Source organism: Xenopus tropicalis, chromosome 8 (assembly GCF_000004195.4).
Source record: "Xenopus tropicalis strain Nigerian chromosome 8, UCB_Xtro_10.0, whole genome shotgun sequence".
NCBI classification, from domain to species: Eukaryota; Metazoa; Chordata; class Amphibia; order Anura; family Pipidae; genus Xenopus; species Xenopus tropicalis.
Window position 1 is genome coordinate 79513472 of NC_030684.2, and position 23763 is coordinate 79537234.

At 40.9% G+C, this 23763-nt stretch overlaps 1 protein-coding gene across 3 annotated transcripts; it reads right to left on the reverse strand.

Moving 5' to 3' along the window:
- Positions 1 to 620: 620 nt before the first annotated feature.
- Positions 621 to 22644, reverse strand: dmac2 (distal membrane arm assembly complex 2). 3 transcript variants are annotated; one of them, XM_031891401.1, is made up of 7 exons: positions 22538 to 22644; positions 20662 to 20846; positions 19788 to 19868; positions 13796 to 13935; positions 13379 to 13541; positions 13079 to 13242; positions 4738 to 4801 (listed from the first exon to the last, which is right to left on the reverse strand). In XM_031891401.1, the coding sequence occupies exons 1-6, from the start codon at positions 22553 to 22555 to the stop codon at positions 13083 to 13085; spliced, it is 747 nt and encodes a 248-aa protein (XP_031747261.1). In that variant the 5' UTR covers positions 22556 to 22644; the 3' UTR covers positions 4738 to 4801; positions 13079 to 13082. The 3 variants fall into 3 exon arrangements, with proteins under 3 accessions (XP_004917157.1, XP_031747261.1, XP_012824506.1); XM_012969052.3 differs by lacking the exon at positions 4738 to 4801 and adding an exon at positions 6668 to 8628; XM_004917100.4 differs by lacking the exons at positions 13079 to 13242; positions 13379 to 13541; positions 13796 to 13935; ... (1 more) ...; positions 20662 to 20846; positions 22538 to 22644 and adding an exon at positions 8420 to 8628 and having other exon boundaries at positions 621 to 4801.
- Between the last annotated feature and the right edge of the window lie 1119 nt (positions 22645 to 23763).

Consider the following 23763-nt stretch of genomic DNA (forward strand, 5'->3'; position numbering starts at 1 on the left):
AATGCAATTTACGTGAAAAAAACAGGGTATTCGGTGAATTAAAGGAATACTGTCATGTGAAAACATGTTTTTTTTTCAAGACACATCAGTTAATAGAACTTCTGCAGCAGAATTCTGCATTGAAATTTGTTTTTCAAAAACACAGATTTTTATATTAGATTTGAAATTTCACATGGGGTTAGCCATACTCTTCATTTCCCATGGTGCCACAGCCATGTGACCTGTGCTCTGCTAAACTTCAGTGACACTTGCTGAGCTGCAAGTTGAAGTGATATCCAGCCCCCCTCCCAGCAGCCGATCAGCAGAATAATGGGAACGTAGCAAGATCCAAGTAGATATCAGAATAGCACTCAATAGTAAGAAATACAAGTCCTGCTTCGGACTCCTCCAGTTACATGGGAGTAGAAGAAATAATAGGTTATCTGAAAGCAGTTCTAATGTGTAGCGCTGGCTCCTTCTGAAAGTTCAGACTCAGGCACAATGCACTGAGATGGCTGCCTACTCACCAATATTACAACTAAAAAAAATACATTTGTTGGCTCAAAAATAACATTTAAACTGTAGACTGAATTATTTGCTATGTAAACAGTAATTTAGAAATAAAAAGTACACCATAAAAATCATGACAGAATCTCTTTAAGTAGAAAAAGTATTCCAAATGAAAAACATTTCAGTTCATATGCAGTTTGTTATATTGTGAACTAAACAGGACAAAATCTGAAATTGAAAATAATCACATTTTTTTTATACAAGCATAATCAAAACAAATCAGCAGAAACCCTCTGTATAATGAGCTGCTTCTTATCTGAAAATCTAAACCTGGGTGACAGGAGGGGTTTGTTACACAAAGGGTTTTTTACTGTTTTATTGATTTTGTACAAAACAAGTAGTAGAATGTGACTTTGCCCTGTTATTGCAAGAAATAAAAGCTTTACAAATTTCATCATTCAAAAATAGCAAAAAAGAATGTTTATCACAAGGCCTGTTCTTTAAACCACTATTGAAAAGGTGCCTTTTTACCCCTGGCACCTGCCCTTGTGATTGCGCTGGGAACTTTACCTCCTGGTTCACTGGCAGCTAAGTAACAGATTAAGACCCAAGGTAAAAGGGCAAGGTCCCCAAAGAAGCAGCTCTTTACTCAACTGACCACCAACATGTTGGCCAAATAAGGATGATCATTTGGCTTAAGGGCAAACTATCAGATCATAGTATAGGGAGCCCTGTTGAGAGAGGACTGTATCAATGCGCCAATGTGACCCTTCAATAGCAGATTCTCTAACCTGCTCGATATGGCAACAGCCAGAATATCATATGCATATATTTTTTGGGGGGTCTGTACATCCCACATAGTTTGCAACCTTTACCACACATAGTAGGCAGTATGTTTTTGCAGTAGTAGAAATAAATGCCATTTAGTGTTTCTATGTGCCATAGTGTGTGATCCCATACTTACTGGGCATCAGTGCTGTAACCCATTTGGATTTACCCAGATGTGTAGTTTCCAGAAATAAATGGCTTTCAAGGGTGAACCTACTTTTTTTTGTGCATTTATCTCATATAAAATGCAGTAAATGTGTAGATTTTGCAGTAAGCTAAAGTAACCGCTGTGACAATTTGTACACACTGTGGTGCCTTTGGGGTCTCTCCATGCAAGAGGCTTTGATGCTCATAGAATCACCAAACTGTTCAGCAGACCCCTGGAATTCATATTTATTTTTGTCTTAGTACCTTTTGACATGTGGGAGATAAGATGTTGGAAAGTAATAGTTTTGAGTTGTTTTTTTTTCAGTCTTCATATACATTTATAAAAACTGCCAAGGTTTAGCAATTGGAGTAGAAATCCATGTACCCATTTGAATTTGTCACAATGTGTGCTTTTCAAAAATATTTTGTTTTCTAGGGCAACCATACTTTTGGGATTTTTGGTCTTGGAATCCAAAATTAGAGGCACATAAAGCAGATGATCCACATTGCTTCACCTGTCAACAAGCATATCTGATCCCATTCACTTCTCTGTGAAGCTCCACAAAGTGTTAGCCTGTGTGTCGCTACACACGGATTTTGTCAAGAAAACACCAAACTATGCCTTTTCGCAACGTCGGTGGAGCTACATAAAGAAGTGGATCTTTTTTTTTTCACCTATGTACAAAGCGTAGGTAGAGAAAAGTAGATCAGCAGCCCAGTGTGCCCCTAGGCTAATGTTTGCCAAATTTTGGTAGCGTGCTCCTGGGAGTTTCTGATCTATACATGTCAGAAACATCCATAAAACTATACATATTACGTATGTATATTACGTATATATAGTCCCCAAAAAGAAAGAGCACAAAATGTTCAAAAACTGTCAGGCAATGAAAGGCAAATTCTGCTGGCAATTAAAGGGTTAAAATAATAGGCAAAATTGTTGTTCAGCACAATCCCTATTCGTTGAACTCATATGGAACACAGGAATATAGTTTATGTTAAATGAAGGCTAAAGCAGCACTTACATATAAAAGTGATAGTGTGCCCTATATAAAGACATGTTGGATATGACCTATTTCTGCTATTTTACAGCATAGCTAAATATTCCCTCCTATCCATCATAACAATTACACTTCAGCAGGAGCCTTCTAATGCACTCTCTTGTACATTATGGTTTGGATCCACCTACACAGCCTCTAATGGAGTCAACATTCAAAGTGCTGTGGGATTTGCCTTCCCCTGAGAAATCACAAGTGTTTAATCCTTTCTCTGCCAGAATGGAGCCATATTGTTTTCTACCTTCTGTGTGTTTTGAAAGAAAGCAGACAGGATTTTTAGTTTGATACAAGCACTGGAAATGTAGATGTAAAAGAGTCATCTGATAGGATTAATGACTGTGTAACCATAACCCATAAAAAGTCAAATTGATTAGGGGTGCTTTTCTAAGCACTTTTGCAATTTACATTATTTTTAACTGCTAGTATAATGAATTTTGGGGGCTACAGTGATACGTGGCTGATTCTCAGCCTGCAGACAAAGGCAGGCTGTGAATCAGCCTATCCACTGGTTTATGTTGGCTCCTGTTTCTGCCCTAAAAGACACTGCATCAGCCTTGGTGAGGAGACACGGACCAGGTTTCAGCACAGAAACACCTGCATATACATTTTCACCCCAAAATCCACACCAAGGCTGCCTGCCTAAGTACCTTGAATTGCAGATAGCGGAGCCAGTGGATTGTCTGATTCTCAGCATACCCTTATCTGCAGACCAAGAATCATCCCTGTCCTGGCATTAGCCTAATTGCCGATTCCCATGGCCCCATTAATATATGGTGATCCAAATTATGAAGAGCGTTTTCTTTAGGGAATAGACCAAGTCCTAAGCATTTCAGACTATGGTCCTGGTTTAAAATACAAGCTCTGTCTTGTTTTTATTAAAACAGGCTTTACAGTTCAATACAAACCTTTTTACTTGGCTTTTGTTGAACAATATTATACTGTAGATTACCTCTTTAAATAAAAAGACACAAATGGTTTTTAACAGAGATGCAATGCATAGTGTAATAAGTTTGGAGCTCCTGTATGAATTCAGCAGCAGAATGTGAGAAGAATCTGCAATCAAAAGAATAGCTCTCCATATCTTAGCAATGTTGCACGTGGTCCCTAAGTTTGCTCCACATCTGAAGCATCTCCTGTGGGCTTTTCTTATGTTCCAAAAGGAGATGTGTTTTGGAGCAACAAGGATACTTCTGCCTCCCAGGAATTTCAAAAGTCTGGAATCCAGGATGTCCCGTAGGTTTCATTCCCAGAGCCATGAAACACATTCCAGTATAAACGTCATCAATGGGGAAAGGAATCACAAAATAAGATACCAGATACAGCCATGGAGTCAGGGCACCAGAAAACACATACCCTCCTCCCCCTGCATATGGTGGGTATGACCCTGCATAGTATGAATAAGGAATATAGTACTTGCTACGTGGGTCACGGTACGGCTTTGCAGATGACACCACATGACCCATATATAAAGATTGAGTCTGGTGCCCACCTAGCAGTGTCAGCTCCTGCACAATTTCTGGTGTTCTTACAAACACATCATCGTCCCCCTTTAAAATGTACTTGGCTCCTGAACAACGCAGCCTAGCCCAGCCCAGAAAGAGCTGGTCTTTTAATGTCAAATTAAAGAAGGTATCTAAGAAATCCCATTGGAGTAAATCGTGAGACTGCCCATTCTCATACCATATTAGTGGTGAGAAGTCCTGGCCTGGCGCTACACCCAATAAGAAGACAAGCCTCACATACAGACCACCATAACACCTCTCTGTTCCCCAGCTGCTCCTCACTGCCTGTCTTTGAGCAAAGTTTTGCGGAGAGGATTTGATTGCCAACAATAAAAAAGTCCTGTTGTATGGGCACTTATCTGGCTGATCTATAATGAGACGATATTCTCTGCAGCCTCCATGTTGAAGGAAAAGCTGAAGAGGTTCTGGATAAGTCTTAAGATCTTTTAATGGTTCCTTTGATGTCTTGCATGTCCAAGCTCTCATGTCTTTTGAGTCCAAAAGGTTCTGTTCCTTGTTATTCCAATAGGAGTTAGAGCTGATAAGTAGTCTTCTTAAATTATTTGCCATGTCATGGAGGGTATTCATGGAAACATCCTCCTGGCCTTTAAAAGGTTCCAGAATTACAAGAGGGTTTCTAGGTGGTTCAGTGGGAGTAGGTGGTAGTTCACTGAATATTGGAAGTTCGTACATGATCTCAAAATAGATTTTTAACCCAACCAATGTCAGAATGGCAGTGATGGAAACAAAGAACTTCCTGCATCTTACCATTGTTTTTGGCTGTGTAGAAAATTAAAACATTGCCAGGCTTAGTTTGGATATATCAACAGAAACACTTAATTCTAAACACATATTCAAAGTTTCTCAACAAATCTATGGGCACAAAGTAAATAACATTTAATTATTATTATACTAAACAAGATCCATGAATATCCTGGAAATCATATCCTTATAAATGGTGGTTCGTAATGTAATTTTAGTCACATGGCTCAATGAAACTTGTGTATTATAATAAATCATGCATCCCTTGTAAAATATGAGGATATTAGAGGTCACTTACATGTATAAAAGCCTATATATAGTCATGGGACCTCCTCAGTGACTTATCATTATATTTTACAATAGGGTTCAAATGGGTTCATTATTTGCTGTATGCAAGAGCCATGAATATTCTGGATATTATATCCTTATAAATGGTGCTCAGTGATATCATTTCTGTTACATGGCACCCCCTGTTGTAAAATATAAGGATATTAGAAGTCACCTTGGAGTCCATGACCTGTATAAAATCACTAGGCTGAAGCCCCCCTTTACAATAGGGGGTACATTCACTATATTATTAACATGTGTTTAGAAAGCACCAACATATGCAGCAGCACTATACAGTAGAGAGACCTATGCAACAAAAACAGATTACATACAATATATACACACATACTCTTTGATTAGTTTATCTGTACAGAGATCCCTAATTACCTGTTTGAATTTATTGAGTAGGAGCTACCACGCCATAGCTTCTAGAATATACTTCAACGAAATTGCACCTGCACTGTCCAAAATTTAATGAAAAATGGTAGAAAACGTTATAGGGTTTATTAGGTAACTTTAAAGGACATGTAAACCCCACACACAAAAATCTAGTCAGTGAACAGCTTTTGAAATATTTCAATACCTGCCACACTGGTTGTTCAGAGGTTAATTAGTAAGGCTGCGACATCCCCTTAATCACTTAGATTTCCTTCTCCTCCTGTAACCCACTCAGCCCCCTCCCTCAGGAATTTGCTTTGACTTCTGGCTTGTGGGCATGCTCAGTTGTTCTAAGCCAGTGGTTCTCAACCTTCCTAATGCCGCAACCCTTTAATACAATTCCTCATGTTGTGGTGAGCCCCCAAACATAAAATTATTCCTAAGACCATCGGAAAAATATGTGTTTTCCGATGGTCTTAGGTGACCCCTGTGAAAGGGGTCCCGACCCACAGGTTGAGAACCGCTGTTCTAAGCTCAGATTACTAAACACCCTCCAGTCTAGCAGCCAGTAAAGAGATGGCATTACTGGTTCCCATAGAAACTCAGCTCTAGCTGTCTGCTTCAATTTTATTCTCCTAACCTCCTCTCCTGAGCTCAGCTCAAACAAAGCAGAACTTTTATCAGAGACAGTTCTGCCTGTGTGAGCCTGTATTCTTGATGAAATGTATGCTGAATAAGGGTCTGTGTGTGTGTATGCTGTTTGCAGATTTAAATGTATCTGATTATGTATCAGAGGGTGAAATCTGCTATTTGCTTTAGGAAAATGTGATGGTGCTGGCAAACGGAGGGGATATATGCAGTACAAATGATGCCATTGGGTGGGGGAGACGTGCCCAACTGGTATACATTGTAGGCAAATGTTGGCTTTACATGTCCTTTAAATCCAAACATAAAAAACCCAGAAAAAAATGTAAAATCCTTAGGGGCAGATTTATTCCGTTAAGTGCTGGTGAATCATTGGAAGAAACTGAGTGAGTTCTTTAACTCACTTGTCTTTTCTTACTTATTTGCCCTGTTTGCATTTTTCCCCTGCTTTTTTTATTTAATAAAATAAAACTCTTAATTTTTTCATAAAATATAATTGTGCCATAAAAATCACACACACGGAAAAAACAGCAGTTTGCATTAAAACTTGTATTTTCTTTCATTGTTTCACCCTCAGCAAACGCTTAATAGATAATAGATATGCTCTAATAAGTGCATAAATATACAACTGCAGACGGTAAGTGCTATAGGCCAGGGACCTCCTTTCTGTAATTATTAAAATATGACAATGAACCTTTGTAACTATATTAATATGTTTGTTACCCCGTCTGTACTATTAATGTCTAGAAAAGCACTGCTTATACAAATAGCACATACATACATACACATAAGAAACCTTGCTTGCCCATACCTTTACACAGTTCATATAAATAATTTCATACAATTTATCAGCTATGCTTTAGTTCCTCTTGAATGCAGGTTGACAAATATTTAAAGTAATTTAATTTTAGGGGTTTCAATCCCCTTAAAAATAATACTGCAAATAAACTTCATTTGTGAATGTAGATTTACATTAAGCCTGAAAGCGTCTGGGAGTTTAATTTGGTGCTACTACTATAGCATGCAGCTGTACCAAATACAGACTATCTCAACTTACCTTGCAGTGACACGGCACAGATATTTCCAGCATCTGTTCTCTGATATCCCTCTCTGCCACTCCCAGCTGCCTATCCCTGACAGTGTCTCTGCCCTCCTCCTTCTCCCATTGTTTACAAGAATACATTATCACAGGAGCACAATCATCCCTCCCATCTCCCTATATCAGGCTCAGTTATTAGGGATGTGACAGGTAAACATTAGTTATGAGCTATATTTGCAATTCTATGATATAGTGATGCATTTGGAATAAGTTATATACTTAATATAATTATACTTATTTAGCATTGAAAGAACTATTTAATTACCAGGCAGTTTTTCAATATTAATACTGGGGGATCCTGAAGGACTTGCAGCAGATTCTTTCACCATTATTTAATGTTTTTCTGACAGCCAGGAAGTGTTTCATGAATTGACATATCTATCAAAGTGTATCAATGATCAATTTGGCAATAAAGGATTTGCTTATATTAAGATCTGCACCCATAACTGCATCAGCAAGTCCTGCCTGCAACCCACAAAATACCCACTTGTTTTGCATGTAAGGTTACTCAAATAGACAAAGGACCCTTCCCAGGTCTGGACTGGGATTCAAAATAGTCTCTGGCATTCCTAGAACAAAGAGGGCCAAACAGCCCCTAGTGGCCCAATAAATAGTGATTGTGTATGGCATCTTACAGCAGCCTGTCTGGCATTGGCCAGAAACTAGAGATTGCCAGTCTGGGCCTGACTCTGCCTGTCAGTACACAAAAGTGTCAGATTTCAACCACAAGAAAGGTGGCAGAACCCTGAGGTTACCAGGGGCAGCAAAAAAGCCACTACTGGTAACTTCAAGGGCAGAAATGTGGATTTTTAAATTGGCATTTTGGCTCTGCTCACCAGAAATGTGGCCCCCACTCAGCTGACTCCAACACAAGAAACCTAAGTGCAGAGCGGGGAGGCATCCCCAGGGCACTAGGGGCCAAAACGTCCCTACAATTATACACACCGGAGGGAACCCAGGGGGAAAAAGCAGAGCGTACATCCCGCGTGACTTTAGCCTAACTTCTCCTTTGAAGACTACCTCTGCTTTGTATTACAGATGGGTTGATGGGATGACAGTGTAATACAGAAAGAAAAGAATAACATTGTTATCAAAGAATTAGCCAGAAAATTGTCTTAGGAAAATATTTACTTTTATTGCTATATTTTAATAACTTTTAAATAACCTTCGCATCTTGTGTTTCATACCTTTATTGTGCTTTTTCACTTTTTTTCCTGTTATTTTCACAAATTATCTTTTGTCAGCTCATCTATCTTCTCTTCAGCTGCTGTTATGTTTTCCCCAATATATTTTTTCCCTGATATCTTTTCTCTAACTGCTTCATCATTTCCAATTTCTGATGTTGTACTCTTTTCAGCCCCTGGTCATGTTGGCTTGCTTTTGGCTTCTTTTTGCTCTATTTAAAAGGAACAGTAAAAGATTCCTTTTATTTTTCATACAAACCAAGTATCACTAAATGCTACATGCCTCTCTAAATTATCCTGTTCAACACATAATTATGTCCCAAATTATATTCTGAACTCATCTTCTATTGCTTGGGGTTGACATTGGGGCTGGGAGTTTAGACATCTAATCCTGTTGGTAAAGTAATGGTTCACCCTACCTTTGATACTTGCAATTTTGTGCTTCTAATAAAACAGTGTTGTCCAACTGGTGGCTCGTGGGCCGCATCTGTGTGGCCCCCCCACCTGTCTGGTTGCTTTGATGGCTTACCTTTGTGTAAGATTTAAATTGTGTCATTATTGAGATTAACTGCCCCCTGCATAGTTTACACCACAGATTAAGGCTTTAATCTCCCTGTATTGTTTAAATATGTAATCCCCTGTACTGTTCACACCCTTTAATCCCTGCATTGTTCACCCACTGCAGTGTTCACACTTTAGGCAGTAATCACAGTCTTCACACCTCAGACTGTAGGAACAGTGCCAGCATTGTGTCACTGTATGTACTGTATTGCACACACAGGCAGCATAGGGCAGACAGAGCATGGCACACGCAGGCAGCTAAGGGCAGGTAGAGTATGGCACATACAGGCAGCATAGGGCAGGCAGAGTATGGCACACACAGGCAGCTAATGGCAGGCAGAGTATGGCACACACAGGCATCTTAGGGCAGAGTATGGCACACACAGGCAGCATAGGGCAGAGTATGGCACACACAGGCAGCATAGGGCAGGCAGAGTATGACACACACAAGCAGCATAGGGCAGGCAGAGTATGTCACACACAGGCAGCATAGGGCAGGCAGAGTATGGCACACACAGGCTGCATAGGGCAGGCAGAGTATGGCACACACAGGCTGCATAGGGCAGGCAGAGTATGGCACACAGCTGTAGCATAGGGCACACAGAGTACTGCCTGTGTGTGCCATACTCTGTCTGCCCTATGCTGCCTGTGTGTGCCATAATCTACCTGCCCTATGCTGCCTGTATGTGCCATGCTCTGTCTGCCCTATGCTGCCTGTAGGAGGTGAGCCTGGCAGAGGTTTGTTCTGGGAGTTTGTTAGTATTTGGAAATAGTCATTAAATGGTCCCTAAGGTGTGTAATTATGTGCTGGGGGTTGCTGTGCTATCCACAGGGGAGGAGGAGACATATGGTTTTAAGGGTGTGTCTTAATATGACCTAATATAATTCTTTCACATATGAATCGTGGTTGATATCCCGCAGTGAGCACCAACCATTTGGGTTTTTGCTGCGCTACCACCATTAATGTGGGCATGGTCTTGTGATAACATGGGTGTGGTTTAAAAAAGGGGAGTGGTCAAAACTGGCTTCCATTAGCGGTCCTCCACTATATATGCTAGGGAAATTCTGGCCCTCGGCACCACAGAAGTTGGACAGCACAGTTATAAAAGGTTTTGTGCTCAGTGGGTATGAAATAAAAAATAACTTGCAAAGTTTGCTGAAGTTATGAACTATACTTCAAAATGAATTACGTTCTAGGTATAAAAAAACGACATCTTATCTAGCAACCCTATATCAAGAAGCTCCGAATATGGGAAAGCCACCTCCCACAGAGGCCATTTAAGAAAATAATTCCATTTTTTTTTTTTTATAATTTTTTTTCTCTGTAATAATAAAACAGTGCTTTTAACTTGATGGTAACTAAGCTGCATGACTCCGTATTGGTGGCAAAACAATCCTATATATATTTTTTCATGCTTAAATGTTTTTAGCATATATAAAGGAATACTGTTGTGGTAAAACATGTTGTATTTAATTTTGAAATTTCACATAGGGCTAGTCATATTCTTCATTTCCCAGGGTGCCACAGCCATGTGACTTGTGCTCTGATCAACATGTAGCACAGCAGTAAAGAGTGACTGAAGTTTATCAGTGTCACATGGCTGTGGCACCCTGAGAAATGAAGAATATGGCTATTAACTGATGCATTAAAAAACACCTTTTCCCATGACAGTATTCCTTTAACCATTTCTCTAAAAAATGGTCCTCAGACTCCATCCAGTTTCTAGTGACTCCACCTCCTTTCCCACCTGGCTAGAGGCCACTAACCTTACGGACGTATGGAGGTGGAAACACCCCCAACTCAGGCAATACTCCTGCTACACAATTGCTACATAAGCTCTGTCTAGGATAGAGCTAATCATGGCCAACCCAGATTTGGTTGGGACGCACGTAAAGCTTATACCAGGGGACGCTACATATATTTGATAGCTGCCACTAGGCGGGAAAATGAAGCCAATATCAACACTGCTAAAATATCGCTGGAAAAAGCAGAACAAAAGGTAGTAACTGACCCTAACTACACCCACAAAGAGGAGTTGGCAAATGCGCAGAGGCACCTCGACTCACTCTAAATAACTTCCTAGACAGAATAGAACTCCCCTCTATCCCACCAGACAGCAAAATGCACCTAGACAGAGATATCACTATAGAAGAAATAGAAGAAGCTATTACAGATATGCCGCCAGGCCGTACCCCTGGCCCAGACTGCCTACCAGCTGAATGGTACAAAGCCCACTCTCAAATACTGTCCCCCAAACTATGCACCTTATACAATAACATAACAGAAACCAATGTTCTCCCAGAATAATGCTACATAGCACACATCACACTTGTTCCTAAAGCTGGCAAACCCCCAGACGACTGCGGCTCTTACAGCCCCATAGCTCTACTAAACTGTGATACAAAAGTTTTTGCAAAAGTGCTAGCTAACAGACTAAAACGAAGTGTAAGATCTGTAATTCATCCCGACCAAACCGGATATATGTCACAGAACGCCACAGACAAAATATCAGATGGCTATTCAATAACCTAGAATACGACCATGACAACAAAGGGAACAGAATTGTGGTATCCCTTGACACAGCTAAAGCCTTTGATACAGTGTCTTGGAGCTATCTGTGAGAAATCCTTCGTCACTTTGGATTCGGTGGCAGATATAGGGCATGGGTAAGGGCACTCTATTGGCAACCCCAAGCAAGGGTCTTGGTTAATGGGAGGCTAACCGACCCCCTCCCACTTGAGCGTGGAAAGAGGGAGGGGTGCCCTCTTTCTCCCTTGGCAACACTACTCAGGGACTCCCCCAACATACCGGGACTACGGGCCAGCAGACTAATAGAAAAAGTATCATTATACGCAGATGATATGCTTCTATATCTAGCTAACCCGAATGAAGCACTATCTAATGCATTGTCCCAGATAGGACAATTACAAGTAGTACATTAATTTAAATACCTGGGGGTTGCCATCAACAAACAACATACCAAATCGTAAGAAGACAACCTGACCCCGATAGTCCACAACCTATCCAACAAAATAGATACATGGGCACAGCTACCTCTCACCCTGCCAGGCAGAATCAACCTACTACAGTTATAACCGCTTTTCAAAAGGCCCTTAAACACGTCCAAGGCCCACAACAAACATGGTCACGCTGTACACCATTATGGGGCAACTGTTCCTTACCCAACATCGCCCAAAGGGCCTCCTATGGGGTTAAACAACTGCAAGATATAGTAGTAAATGGGAACCTCAAACAATTCCAAGCACTTAAAGAAAGCCACCAAATCCCGCAATCAATGCACTTCAATTACCTTCAACACGCTTTTAACTCCCAATTTCCCATCAGACCGGTGGAAATTAAAGACACCACCCTAGAAAAATACGTACGCAGGGAAAACCTCATCAAGCCCCTATCCTGGTACTACACCATTCTATGGCAGGCTAACCCAGACCCCCTGGCTAAGGTACGTGAGAAATGGATGTGTGACATACCTAGCTTAACTGAAGAAATTTGGGTTGATGCTTTTAAACAAATTCCAGACTTGACAATATCTATAGCGGACAGGTATATACAAATTAAGTTCCTTAACCGGGTATACCTTACGCCATACAGGCTTTCCAAGATGTTCCCCCACACCCCAGATACCTGTATAAAATGTGACCAAGATACAGGCTCATATATGCATGTGTTCTGGAGCTCTCCAGCTATGCAGGACTATTGGAGAGAAATCGTTGACTGTATCTCTGACGCCCTAAGCTTTCCCCAGATTCTGTCACAAATTGTTTGTCTACTGGGAGTGGCAGAGGACTTAGGTCTTACACACAATTCTAGACTTTGCTACCTCCAGCTTCTCTACTATGCCAAAAAAAACATTCTTTTACAGTGGAAATGCTTTTCCTTCCCCAACCCTACCGTTCTGGAGAACTTTAGTCAACAACACCATTACCAACCAGAAGCTGACCTCTTGTTTTTTGTTCTTTTTTGTATTTTTATGTTAAATTGAAAAATGCAAAAATTAAAACTTAAAAAAAAAAAAAAAAAAATGCTCCTCATCAGACTTATGAATCAAATGTATTATGAACTGTTGTACTGCCCCTTACCTTTTCAGTTTTGCAGCTCATTGTGGGAGCTCTTCCTCTGATCTCCATCAAAATAATTTATCCCAACTATTTCACACTTGGGAAGTACTTCCTCCATGAGTATACGGATTAAGCCCTTATTGGTCACAGATGAAAGATCAGACAAATCCAGGTACCTGAGATTCCTGAGAAGCATGGGGAATTCATAGGGTACTAATATTACTATTAATGAAAACAGATACATGTATAGATGAATGATTAATGGAAAGGTGTAAAGAATAAACAGCATCTAAATAAAGAAAATAGTGAAGAGACACTGACTGTAAGTGATGCAGGGTGGCCAGACCCCTTTCTGTGATAGAGGGGCATCCAGCAATAGACAGCACCTCCAATGAATCTTTAAACACATGTAGCCGGCTTAAGGCCCAGTCATCCAAGTGTGGACAATTGTTGAGATACAGCTCCCGTAACTCCTTAAGGCTCACTGTAGAAAGGAAATCAAACAGCTCATATCAGCTAGGACACAACAAGCACCCAAGGCAACATTAGAATTACAGTAGAGGTAATGGTAGAGACATCCAAGCCAGGATCTTATTTTTTTAACTAAACAAAGCAGTAGTGGTAAAATCCTCAACGTTTAATATCATTTTCTTTTTTTCATTGTAAATCTATTCAAACCTAAAAATAAATAAGTTAAAGTATGCTTAACATCTATAATTCATAAAATGCTTTTCTCACCTATGTTGTCTAAACCTCTGAAGGTCAGTGGTGAACGGCTAAGGTCAATACATTCAACAGGCACTTCCTTATGTTCCAAGAAGTCCCAACTGAATTTCCCACGCCTATCTGCCCTGTACCAGTCCTTGTGGCCCTGAAACCTGAGAGTAGAAGATTTATTAATGGTGGCACATTTGGGTTTCTGAAAGGAATAAAAATGGAAATTTGTGGTATTAAAAAAAATATCAGGAAGGCAAAATACAATGGGTTTCCAGCACGCTTGTAAGAAGTTTGTCAGAGGGGTGCACACAGCATCATATTTTCACCTCCAAATACCTTCAGGCTTCAATATATCAAAATTGCAGCACTCCTGTTTCATATTCATAAAACTGCCTTTATTTCACATATGGCACAGACACAGCTGTGTCTGTGCCATATGTGAAATAAATGCGTTTTTTTTTATATGAAATGGGAGTGCTGTAATTTTGATATAATATCTGAAAGGCAGCCAGCATTTACACAAATCAAATGGGTTAATATAAGAAAAGGTGCAAAGTTGGCTACTGGTTTAGTAACCAATAGCAACCAATAGCAAGCAATGAGCAGGAAGTATACATTGGTCAACTGTCTGAAAACAAGCAACTGAATGGTTCCTAGACTTAGCAAACTTTGTGCATATTATTACATTATCCTGCCTGAATTCAATTTGGATATATATATTGAAACAAAAACCCCAGTTCCCCTGTTATATATATTTGGAAAGCAACTCGGGGTGCAATATTTTCATGACGGATGCTATACTTGATTTTCAAAAATGGTAAAGGCATGAAAAGACAATGTATTACACGGCTTGCAGTGAGGGTTTTTTAAGCTTACAAATTGAACTGGTAGATAATAATGATTTTCTGCTGTATCACCTGATATGTGTGGTTTATAAAAGTGCAGTCACGTGACAAAAAGCCACAGCCCTATGATAAAGATGAATGCTGACTTCTACATCCCTTCCTGCCTCCAGAATGTGCAACTCCAAAGCACCAGCTAAACACTCTGATCTAGATACACTTGTAGATGCTATGCATTGGTATTAGCCAAGTGTCATCTGTATTTGTCAACATCAGAACAAAGGGGCACCTAAATCCTTCATCAAAACTGCATGCTCCATTTGAGGACTCTCAAAAATATTCCCTACTGACCAGGGTGCCAGCAAGAGGGCCTTCCTAGTAAACACTAAGGAGTAAGGATGTGCGATTGTTGTAGGTGAAGGGATAAATTTGACCAATTCTGCACCCCATAGTGACATATTTATAATATGCAGACAGCAGCAAAAGGTTCTCTGCACTTATCGATAGATATATATATATATATAGGACATTAAGATATTAGATTAAGACATTACTTAGATTGTAAGATCTATGGGGCAGGGACCTCCTTCCTACTGCATCTCACACCACATGGCACTTAATCTCTGTGTATTTATACTTATCTATTGTATTTATTATAACATTTGTCCCCCCACGGTACACCAGACGTGGGGGTTGCAAACCCAAGGGGGAAACCACCAAAGGGGAGGAGAATATAGTGTTTAATCTCAGCCAACACATTCTCACACCAGGAGAGCTGTCCTTACTATCCAAGGGCCTCTCATTTATAACAGTAAGCCCAATACCTTTGACATACTGGTTGATATTCATGGGTTCCAGCAGAAGCTTAAGCTGAAAGAACACTTCAGGAACAACCCACAGGACCTACGCCCTCAGTTTAAGACACGCAGCACTTTCGAGCCCCCTAATACACCAGCGACCATAAAAACCTTTGGCAAGCCTGGAAGCCAAATCTGGTTCCGGGATGGATAAATCATACCCCAATTTGTCCCATGCAGAGAGACAGGCCATTAAGTCACTTAGAAATGATGACAACCTGGTAATCCGACCAGGCAGCCCGATTGTATTACTTGATTTACTCATATTACAGAGAGGAGATACTGGGACAGCTGCCAGATACTCATACATATAGACCCCTCCCTTGTGACCCTACCAACAAATTTAAAAGGGAACTTGACGCATTACTCTCTGTTTCCCTGAATACGGGATAGAATGATAATGATATATATCATTATATATTGAGTGATTATCCCCGTGCACCAATCATATATACATTGCCGAAAATACATAAGTCTCTTTTTCCCCCCCCTGGTAGACTTATCTCTGCGGTTGGTTCCTTGTATCAGCCAGTAGCCACCTTTATCGAAAAAGATCTACAAACCCTTGTCAAGGCCATGCCATCATATACACAAGACTCCACACACATCATCCTCAGACTGAAGAAGCTAGGAGACATCCTGACTGACTCTCTTAGTAACTATGGATGTAAAGAGCCTGTATACTATCATACCACATGACCAGGGTATTACTGCATCTCAGAGGGATGCTACTGACTGACATATCCTTGCAAATACCAATTGAATTTTTGACCCAGTTACTTGAACTCACCCTCACAGGGAGTTACTTCCGTTTTGAAAACTCTTTTTACCTACAGGTAGCTGACACGGCTATTGGTGTTGCCTTGGCCCATCATATGCCAATTTATTCATGTTACAGTTCGAAACAGAACACACTGCACCCCTACTAGGAGACTCTTTCCTTGTGTATTTCTGTTACATCGACAATCTGTTTCTGATCTGGTCTAAAGGGGACCAGGGACCCTTCTGATTGGCTCTCAAGACAAGCCGGGTAAAAGCTTGGCTGCTACAGGTGTCCAGACTGTGTGACATGCCGATGTCTCTTGTCAGGCCCAGATTTCCTTCATTACCATACGGGCAAAAGGATTAAGATTAAACATCGTCTGTCTTGCACATCCAGCTATGTAGTATATATCATCACCTGTCCGTGTGGATTGTACTACGTAGGCAGAACTGTGAACATGTTGAAGGAGAGAATTGGGAATCATTGCTCAGCTATCAGCAAAGCCCTAACGGAGGGCAAATAAATTCAACCAGTTGCTAGACATTTTGCACATGAGCAACACCCCCTACCTACCTTCAAATCTAGTGCTGGGCGGTATACCGGTTTAACCGGTATACCGTTTTTTTTAAAAAAAAAACGGTATGAGTTTTAAACATACCGCTATACCGGTATGCGCGCCTCCTGCTGTTTTTCTCCAATCACATCCGGGTTGCGCCCGTGCGTACGTGACGTCGGCGCGCATGTGACGTCAGCGCGCACGCGACGTCGCTAGGACGCATCGCTGGAGCTGGAGGAACCACAAGTTGGGTAAGTTCTGCTGGGGGGTTGTAGCTGGGGTTGGGGGGGTTGTGGCTGGGGTTGGGGGGGCTGGGGGTTGTGGCTGGGGTTGGGGGGGCTGGGGTTGTTGTTGGGGGGGGGGCACCAATATTTATTTTTTTTTTTTTATTTATATACCGTCAAATACCGTGATACCGATATAATTTTGAAAAATACCGTGATATAAATTTTTGGTCATACCGCCCAGCTCTATTCAAATCTATGGCAATTGACCAGCAACCACCGCTGAGGAGGGGGGGGGCAACAGAGACATGGCATTAGTTCGCTAAGAATTCAGATGGATGCATATGTTGGACTATGTGGCCCCTAGGGAACTCAACGAAACGTCACCGTTGGGTTGCTTTACATAGAATGCTATATCTTTGTAGCTATCCCTCTGACAACCATTGGTATTAATTTTGTTACCAGTTTTTGACTGTCTGTGCATATTTGAATGTAACAACTTTTGTAACAACTTTTTTCCTGTTCTATCTGTCACGTATCATTTTATGCTTGTATCTTTCGTTGTTACTATCTTTTCCATGCACAACTGCAACTGCACAACCACCTACTCCATAATAGATTTACTATACCCAATTTGGTATTTGGTATTTTGGTTTGCTATATGCACTGTATACAGAACTTTGGTTGCCTAGCAACAGCTCTTTGGCGCCAATATGCACATTTAAGCGTTCTGCACTCGCACTCTGTTGGTCTCCCTGACGAAAGTTCCAGTAAGGAACTGAAATGTTGGATTAAATAAAAACCTTAAAAGAAGTTCCTGTTGATATGTGTTACTGTTGATCCTTTGTTCTTCAAATCTTGTAAGTCCTGCGAGTGCCATAATTTTCTACATTTATATTATATATAGAGAACCTTTTTCTCAGTGCAACTGGATACTTATTGTGATGGACGCATTTACTTTTAATTTTTTCTAAATACAATACTGTTAGTTATCTTATTTAATTAATGGTTTTACACTATTGGTATCCAGTTTCACATGTGAGTCTGACATTGTGCATTGGAACCACTGGTTCATTGATATGTGCTGCATTATATGAAGTGTTTAGGAGTACCCAGTTATACTATTTTTGGTGCATCTGCATAGAGGTATTGTTTTTGGGACTGTCTTCCACACCTCTCTGCTGTGAACTTAATCTCTTGAAATCACTGAGACCCATATCCTTTTATATTAATACATTTGAAGGTGTTATAAAAAATTCTGGTGAAGTGGTGAACCACTAGATTTTCTTACAAAGAGTATGAATACACTCTTCACTTGGGTAGTTTAATTTTAGCACTAAATACTACACTATTATCCCTTCAGAACCCTTTGTTCTCTGTCGAGGGACATGCCAAGGCTGTCCCCTCTCTCCTACCTTATTCGCTCTTGCCATTGAGCCTCTGGCCATATTGATACGCAATTCCCCTATCATCCAAGGCCTCACATATGCTAACATAGTTGAGAAGGTATCACTATTTGTGGATGATATCCTAGTGTAATTGGCCAATCCTACCCAATCTCTCCCAGCAATGGTAAATACTCTGGATTAAAAATTAATTGGGACAAATCCCAAGTAAATGCCCTAGATCACACACAAACAGTCCCACTCCCATCTGGTATGAACCTGCAATGGGCCCAATCCTTTAAATACTAGGGCAAACTGGTCCACTCTGATCCTACACAATTTATCAGGATTAACCTTGACCTACTAGTAGACCAATTGGCCCACACCCTAAAAATCTGGGTAAAATTACCACTTAAACTTTGGGGGGCATATCAACCTACTGAAAATGATCTTCCTCCCTAAGTTTTTATACATATTCCATGCCACACCATACCTTCTCCCATGCTCTTTCTTCTGCAAGCTCAACGCGCTGGTTATACCATTTATATGGCCAAACAAAACACCACGCATCTCATGGCAACAGTTAACATCACAACTACAAGGAGGATTAGCCCTCCCACATTTTTTGATCACCCTGTGAGAGGCCAGGGTGGTGACTTATCCTTACTTTTGCCCCAACTCATAAAATCCAAATACTGCCTTACATGCCGCTCTCCTTAGCTCTGTGGAAGGGTTGAGCAACTTCCCTTATAGACATCAATGACGGGGGCAGTCTACCTGACACCCTTAAAGCAGAAGGAAAGGTAAAAACTAAGTAAGCTGTATCAGAAAGGTCTATGTAAATACAGCCATAAGCACTCACAGAAATGCTACACTGAGTTCCCTGTCAAAAGATTAGTTGTGTCTGTTTCCCTCTGCCAGAGACAGGCAGCTCTTTGCTTTCTGCTCTTTACTGCTCCCCCCTCCCTTAAGAATGCAAAGAACCCACTCCCCCCCCCTTAGGAATGTGGACTTGAGCCAATCAGCAGGAAGCTGACTCATAGTCTAACTAACAGAGCATGTTCACTTGGCCTGGGTGTCTGTGCAGGAGTGAGGCATTATGGGAACTTTCTTTACACAGCTCAGAATTTTTTCTTCCTGTTTGGCTTCTGATCATCTGAACGGGAGAAATATGGGGAGACTTAAGGGCACTATTGAGACAACTGAAGGTATGCCTGCAGCTTGAGATTAACTCTTTATTAACCTTTCCTTTTCCTTTAAGACTCCCCACAAAGCCTGGTCAGTGGCGTTAAAACACCCACTCCCTCACTTATCCCTTCATATGCCTTTATAGAGAAAGTTTTAAACAGCTTGTAATGATGCAGCCATCCAATGAACGGCACCTACCTGACTCCACCTCTCTGCGATAAGGTGTAATATGCAGCAGCAACATATTTTCCATATAACCTCTCAGTGTATGCATAATGTCTGGGAAAGAAAAGGAGATAATCACATTAAAACTATTGCATTCAGTAGGGATGCACCGAATCCAGCATTCGGTTTGGTATTCAGCCAAGATTCAGGCTTTTTTGGCAGGATTTCGGATTCGGCCGAATCCACAGTCCTGCCCGGACCGAATCCAAAAAATCATGTGACTTTTTGTCACATAAACACGCAAGTTGAAAATTTTTCGATATTTAACCCTTCCAAAACCTAATAAGCTTATGCTAATTTGGAGTCAGATTCGGTTCGGTATTCAGCCGAATTCTTTACAAAGGTTTCGGGGGTTCGGTAGAATCCAAAAATGTGGATTCGGTGCATCCCTAGCATTCAGCAACCTGACCAACAACCACCACCTATATATATCATAGCACAGGAGCATTGGTGGGTTTTCTAAAGGGATTAAATAACTGTGCAAATGTGGAAAACAGCCCTTACAGAAACGTAAAATAAGCAAATATTTTGTGCGATTATATCTGTGATCAGCTTGAACATCAATCAGCTGAACAGTTTCAGGCACATTTACAGTATATAGGTATTATATACCACTATTCTAAACTATAAAGATATTATGTCACAAAGGAGTCCCATAACCATAAAAAGGCACTTTTATACAGGTCATAAAACTCAAAAGGTAATAGTTAATATCATATGTCTCATTGAGTCACGTGACACAAATTATATCACTAAGTATCATTTTAAGAATATAATTTACAGGATATTATGATTTTTGCATATTATGATGTAATAAATGCATAATTTTGCAGGACACAATACATACGCATTCTTTCTGCGCAAGTTCCACTGTTTGAAGCGGACACTCCAGTTTATTATGGCTTCAATATCATAGAAACTATTGTAGAGATAGTGCTGGACCCGGTGCTTTGTGGGGGAAACTGAGGCAGATGAAGAACTGTCACGAGAAACTCTGCACAAAACAGGGAGTAAAACCTTGGCATTCTGCAGCTGGAAGAATATTAGGACAAGATATTAGACATGTTATTTGCATTTTATTGTCTTCCTGGATTCTAAGCTTAAGATGGCCATACACTTAAATATCCACTCATTTGGCAAGGTCATCAAACAAGCAAATCTTTTCCCAATATGCCCACCTTGAGGCGGGTGATATCGGATTGATACGATAGTTCAGCCTGAGGGTCACAACAACGAGCCAATGTGCTCCTCTCCCCTAAAGGATATTTAAACCTTGCAGATCAACAGCTGGCCAATTTTCTTACAGATATCAGTTGGGTATGCATACCGTGTATGGTCACCTTTACAAGAAGTGCTATCTGGGAAAGTGAATCTTTACAAGGGCAATACAAGGGCACTGGTCAGGTTATGTCTTTTAAGAACTGCAGTGACCAAATCACCACAGATCAGAACTGGAAAAGCACTGTCTGGCAAACCACAGTGCTACAAAGGCTAGTTCTGTGCAATAACAGCAGTTTTCCAATTAAAAGGAAAATAACTACAACCGATCAATTATTTTTAAGATCAAAAAACTGTCAGCTAATACCTAAGGAAAGTCATGCAAACCTACAGTACCAAAAAATCCCATTGCTGGGTGAGGGCAGCTCTTTAGTTACTAAGAGAATATATTAACAATTCCTTGTTCTGGTTTAGCAAGCCTTAAACATGAAGGGGTTGCCCTTGCAGGCTCAAAAAGGCTGGCCACTCACAACCTAACTCATTACTGACAGACTTAATCAGTACAAACATGATTTATTAAGTGCAATTGGCCCACAGGCAGTTTTCAGTGTTTTTGCACACCATGTTTTTAGGTAGCCAAAATGCCCCAACTTCCTATCCATTGCCTCAGGCAAAAAAACTCTATCACCCAAACGTAACCAACAATGAGCGCTAGCCCTCAGAAAAGTTGGTGGATATAAAGGGGCAATATACCCTTTTGTTAAACATGAGTTAAAAAAAAAGCATGTCTGAAGCTATTTCGCATTTTGAGGTCTTTGTGAGACATATTTTACTGATGATAATTCCCCTGCATAATGAACTGCTGCTTACAAAACAGGCGCAATAGTGGGTAAAGGGAAGGGGTTGGATATTGGTACAAAAAGCCATATATCTTTGCGATCAAAACAACAAGCAAAAAGCATGTTCAATACAAGCCTTCACTGAGCTGTTATTGGGCAAAGTGGAATACTGTATAAGAAAGCTTACTGTTGGAATGATTTTAGTACACATAAAAGGGTTTGGCTGCCCAACCAAATCTTATATACCACTCAATCCTTACGGGAATAGGCAATAAAGACTGTACCAGCTCTAACTAAAGCTAGTGTAACTGTTTACATATCTAGTCTTAACACTACTCAGAATAGGATTCCCTGGAGCGGAATGAATTTCTCTGACCTGCGCAAGGTCATTTGCTGACAACATGCTGCCATCATTGCCAGCCCACAGTACCAGGGCTCAGAAAACTTTCCCCCGAGGAAAAGGGTAATGTTCTACAACAGCAGTAGCACCATGATACTGCGCCGATACATAAGTCACACACATACAGTACTACCCTGCTCGGCCCCACTGTACTGACATGCACACTGATTCTTTACGGATTATGGCGAGTTCCTATTTCTCTGTACACCTACACAGCTGTGCACACGCCTACTGCACACATACAGCAGTACACACGGGTCACCTACCACTCTGGAGGCAGCCATGTTAGATGTCGTTCATGTGACAGGCAGAGGCGGGGCTAGTCTTAGTGATATACAGCGGCCCTTTTATAACGTTTGTGTGCTAAAAGACAGTGCCTGCTCCTACCACAATGTGGAGCTCGGGGGCGGTGTTTGGGGACCACGGCGTGGGTCCTTTGGGGTATGGTCGTCGGAACCAGGGGGGCCGTGTCCCACATCGTTCTGAAAGTTGAGCTAAACAGAGGCCGAGGGGCGGGAGAGGGACAGGGGGGTTGCTATCTTTTATTTAAAGTTATTTTTTCGATTTTCCTTTTGATGTGCTATCTGCCACTGTTAAAATAAACCTACCATTGAAATGATACTGTTCTGAGACTTTTCATTTCTTTGTCATTGGACAAACTTACAAAATCAGTGAGGGGTCAAATAATTATTTCCTCCACTGTATATAGCAGCTGCTTATCAGTTCTTCAAGACTCCTATAGTTCCGGGGCCCTCCAGGAGTTGCAGCAGTTCCACTCAAGACAACTTCGGGCGACGGCGGGACATCACAGCAGCGCGTATGCCATCCCACCAGCGATTTACATTATAGCCGGTGGGATAGCACTGCGGGGAGATTTGTCGTGGAGCGACTAATCTCCCCATGTATCACTGCCCTTAGGCTGTATGTGTGCTGGTGTGCGCTTGGTCCAGACTTATGATAACTGAGTCTCGTCTGGATAGATGTTAGAGATTTCGGGCCATTGAATACCAATGAGTGTAGGACCAAGATGTAGTTCTGAGGCAAAATATTATGTTATGGAAATATTAATTTATCCCAATATGTAAATCACAGCTCAAATGTATTTCATTTTTAGTTCTAAGGCCCTACTGGTCCTGAATGCAGTAATTCTAGAACATATGACAATAACTGGTAGGTAGGCAGGGAGGTAAAAAGAAATAAATAATGTATGTGACAGACATCATTTTGGCACCTCTGGGACAGAGTCTTGATTATCCTTTAATTAGCTGCAGTACTATTTTGATTATTCATTTTTTGTAAAACTTTTTAATTTGGCTTGTCGTTTAAAACTAGAGGATCATAACGTGTTCTTCCTTTTCAGAGTTGATCGTATTATATCGGCATATTATACCCAGCAACGTAACTAGTGTTTGGGGCCCCTGCAGACAAGGCCCTCCCCCTCAGAGGTTTAATAAAGCACACTGTGGCTAGCAGGCAGGGCTGCCATCAGAAA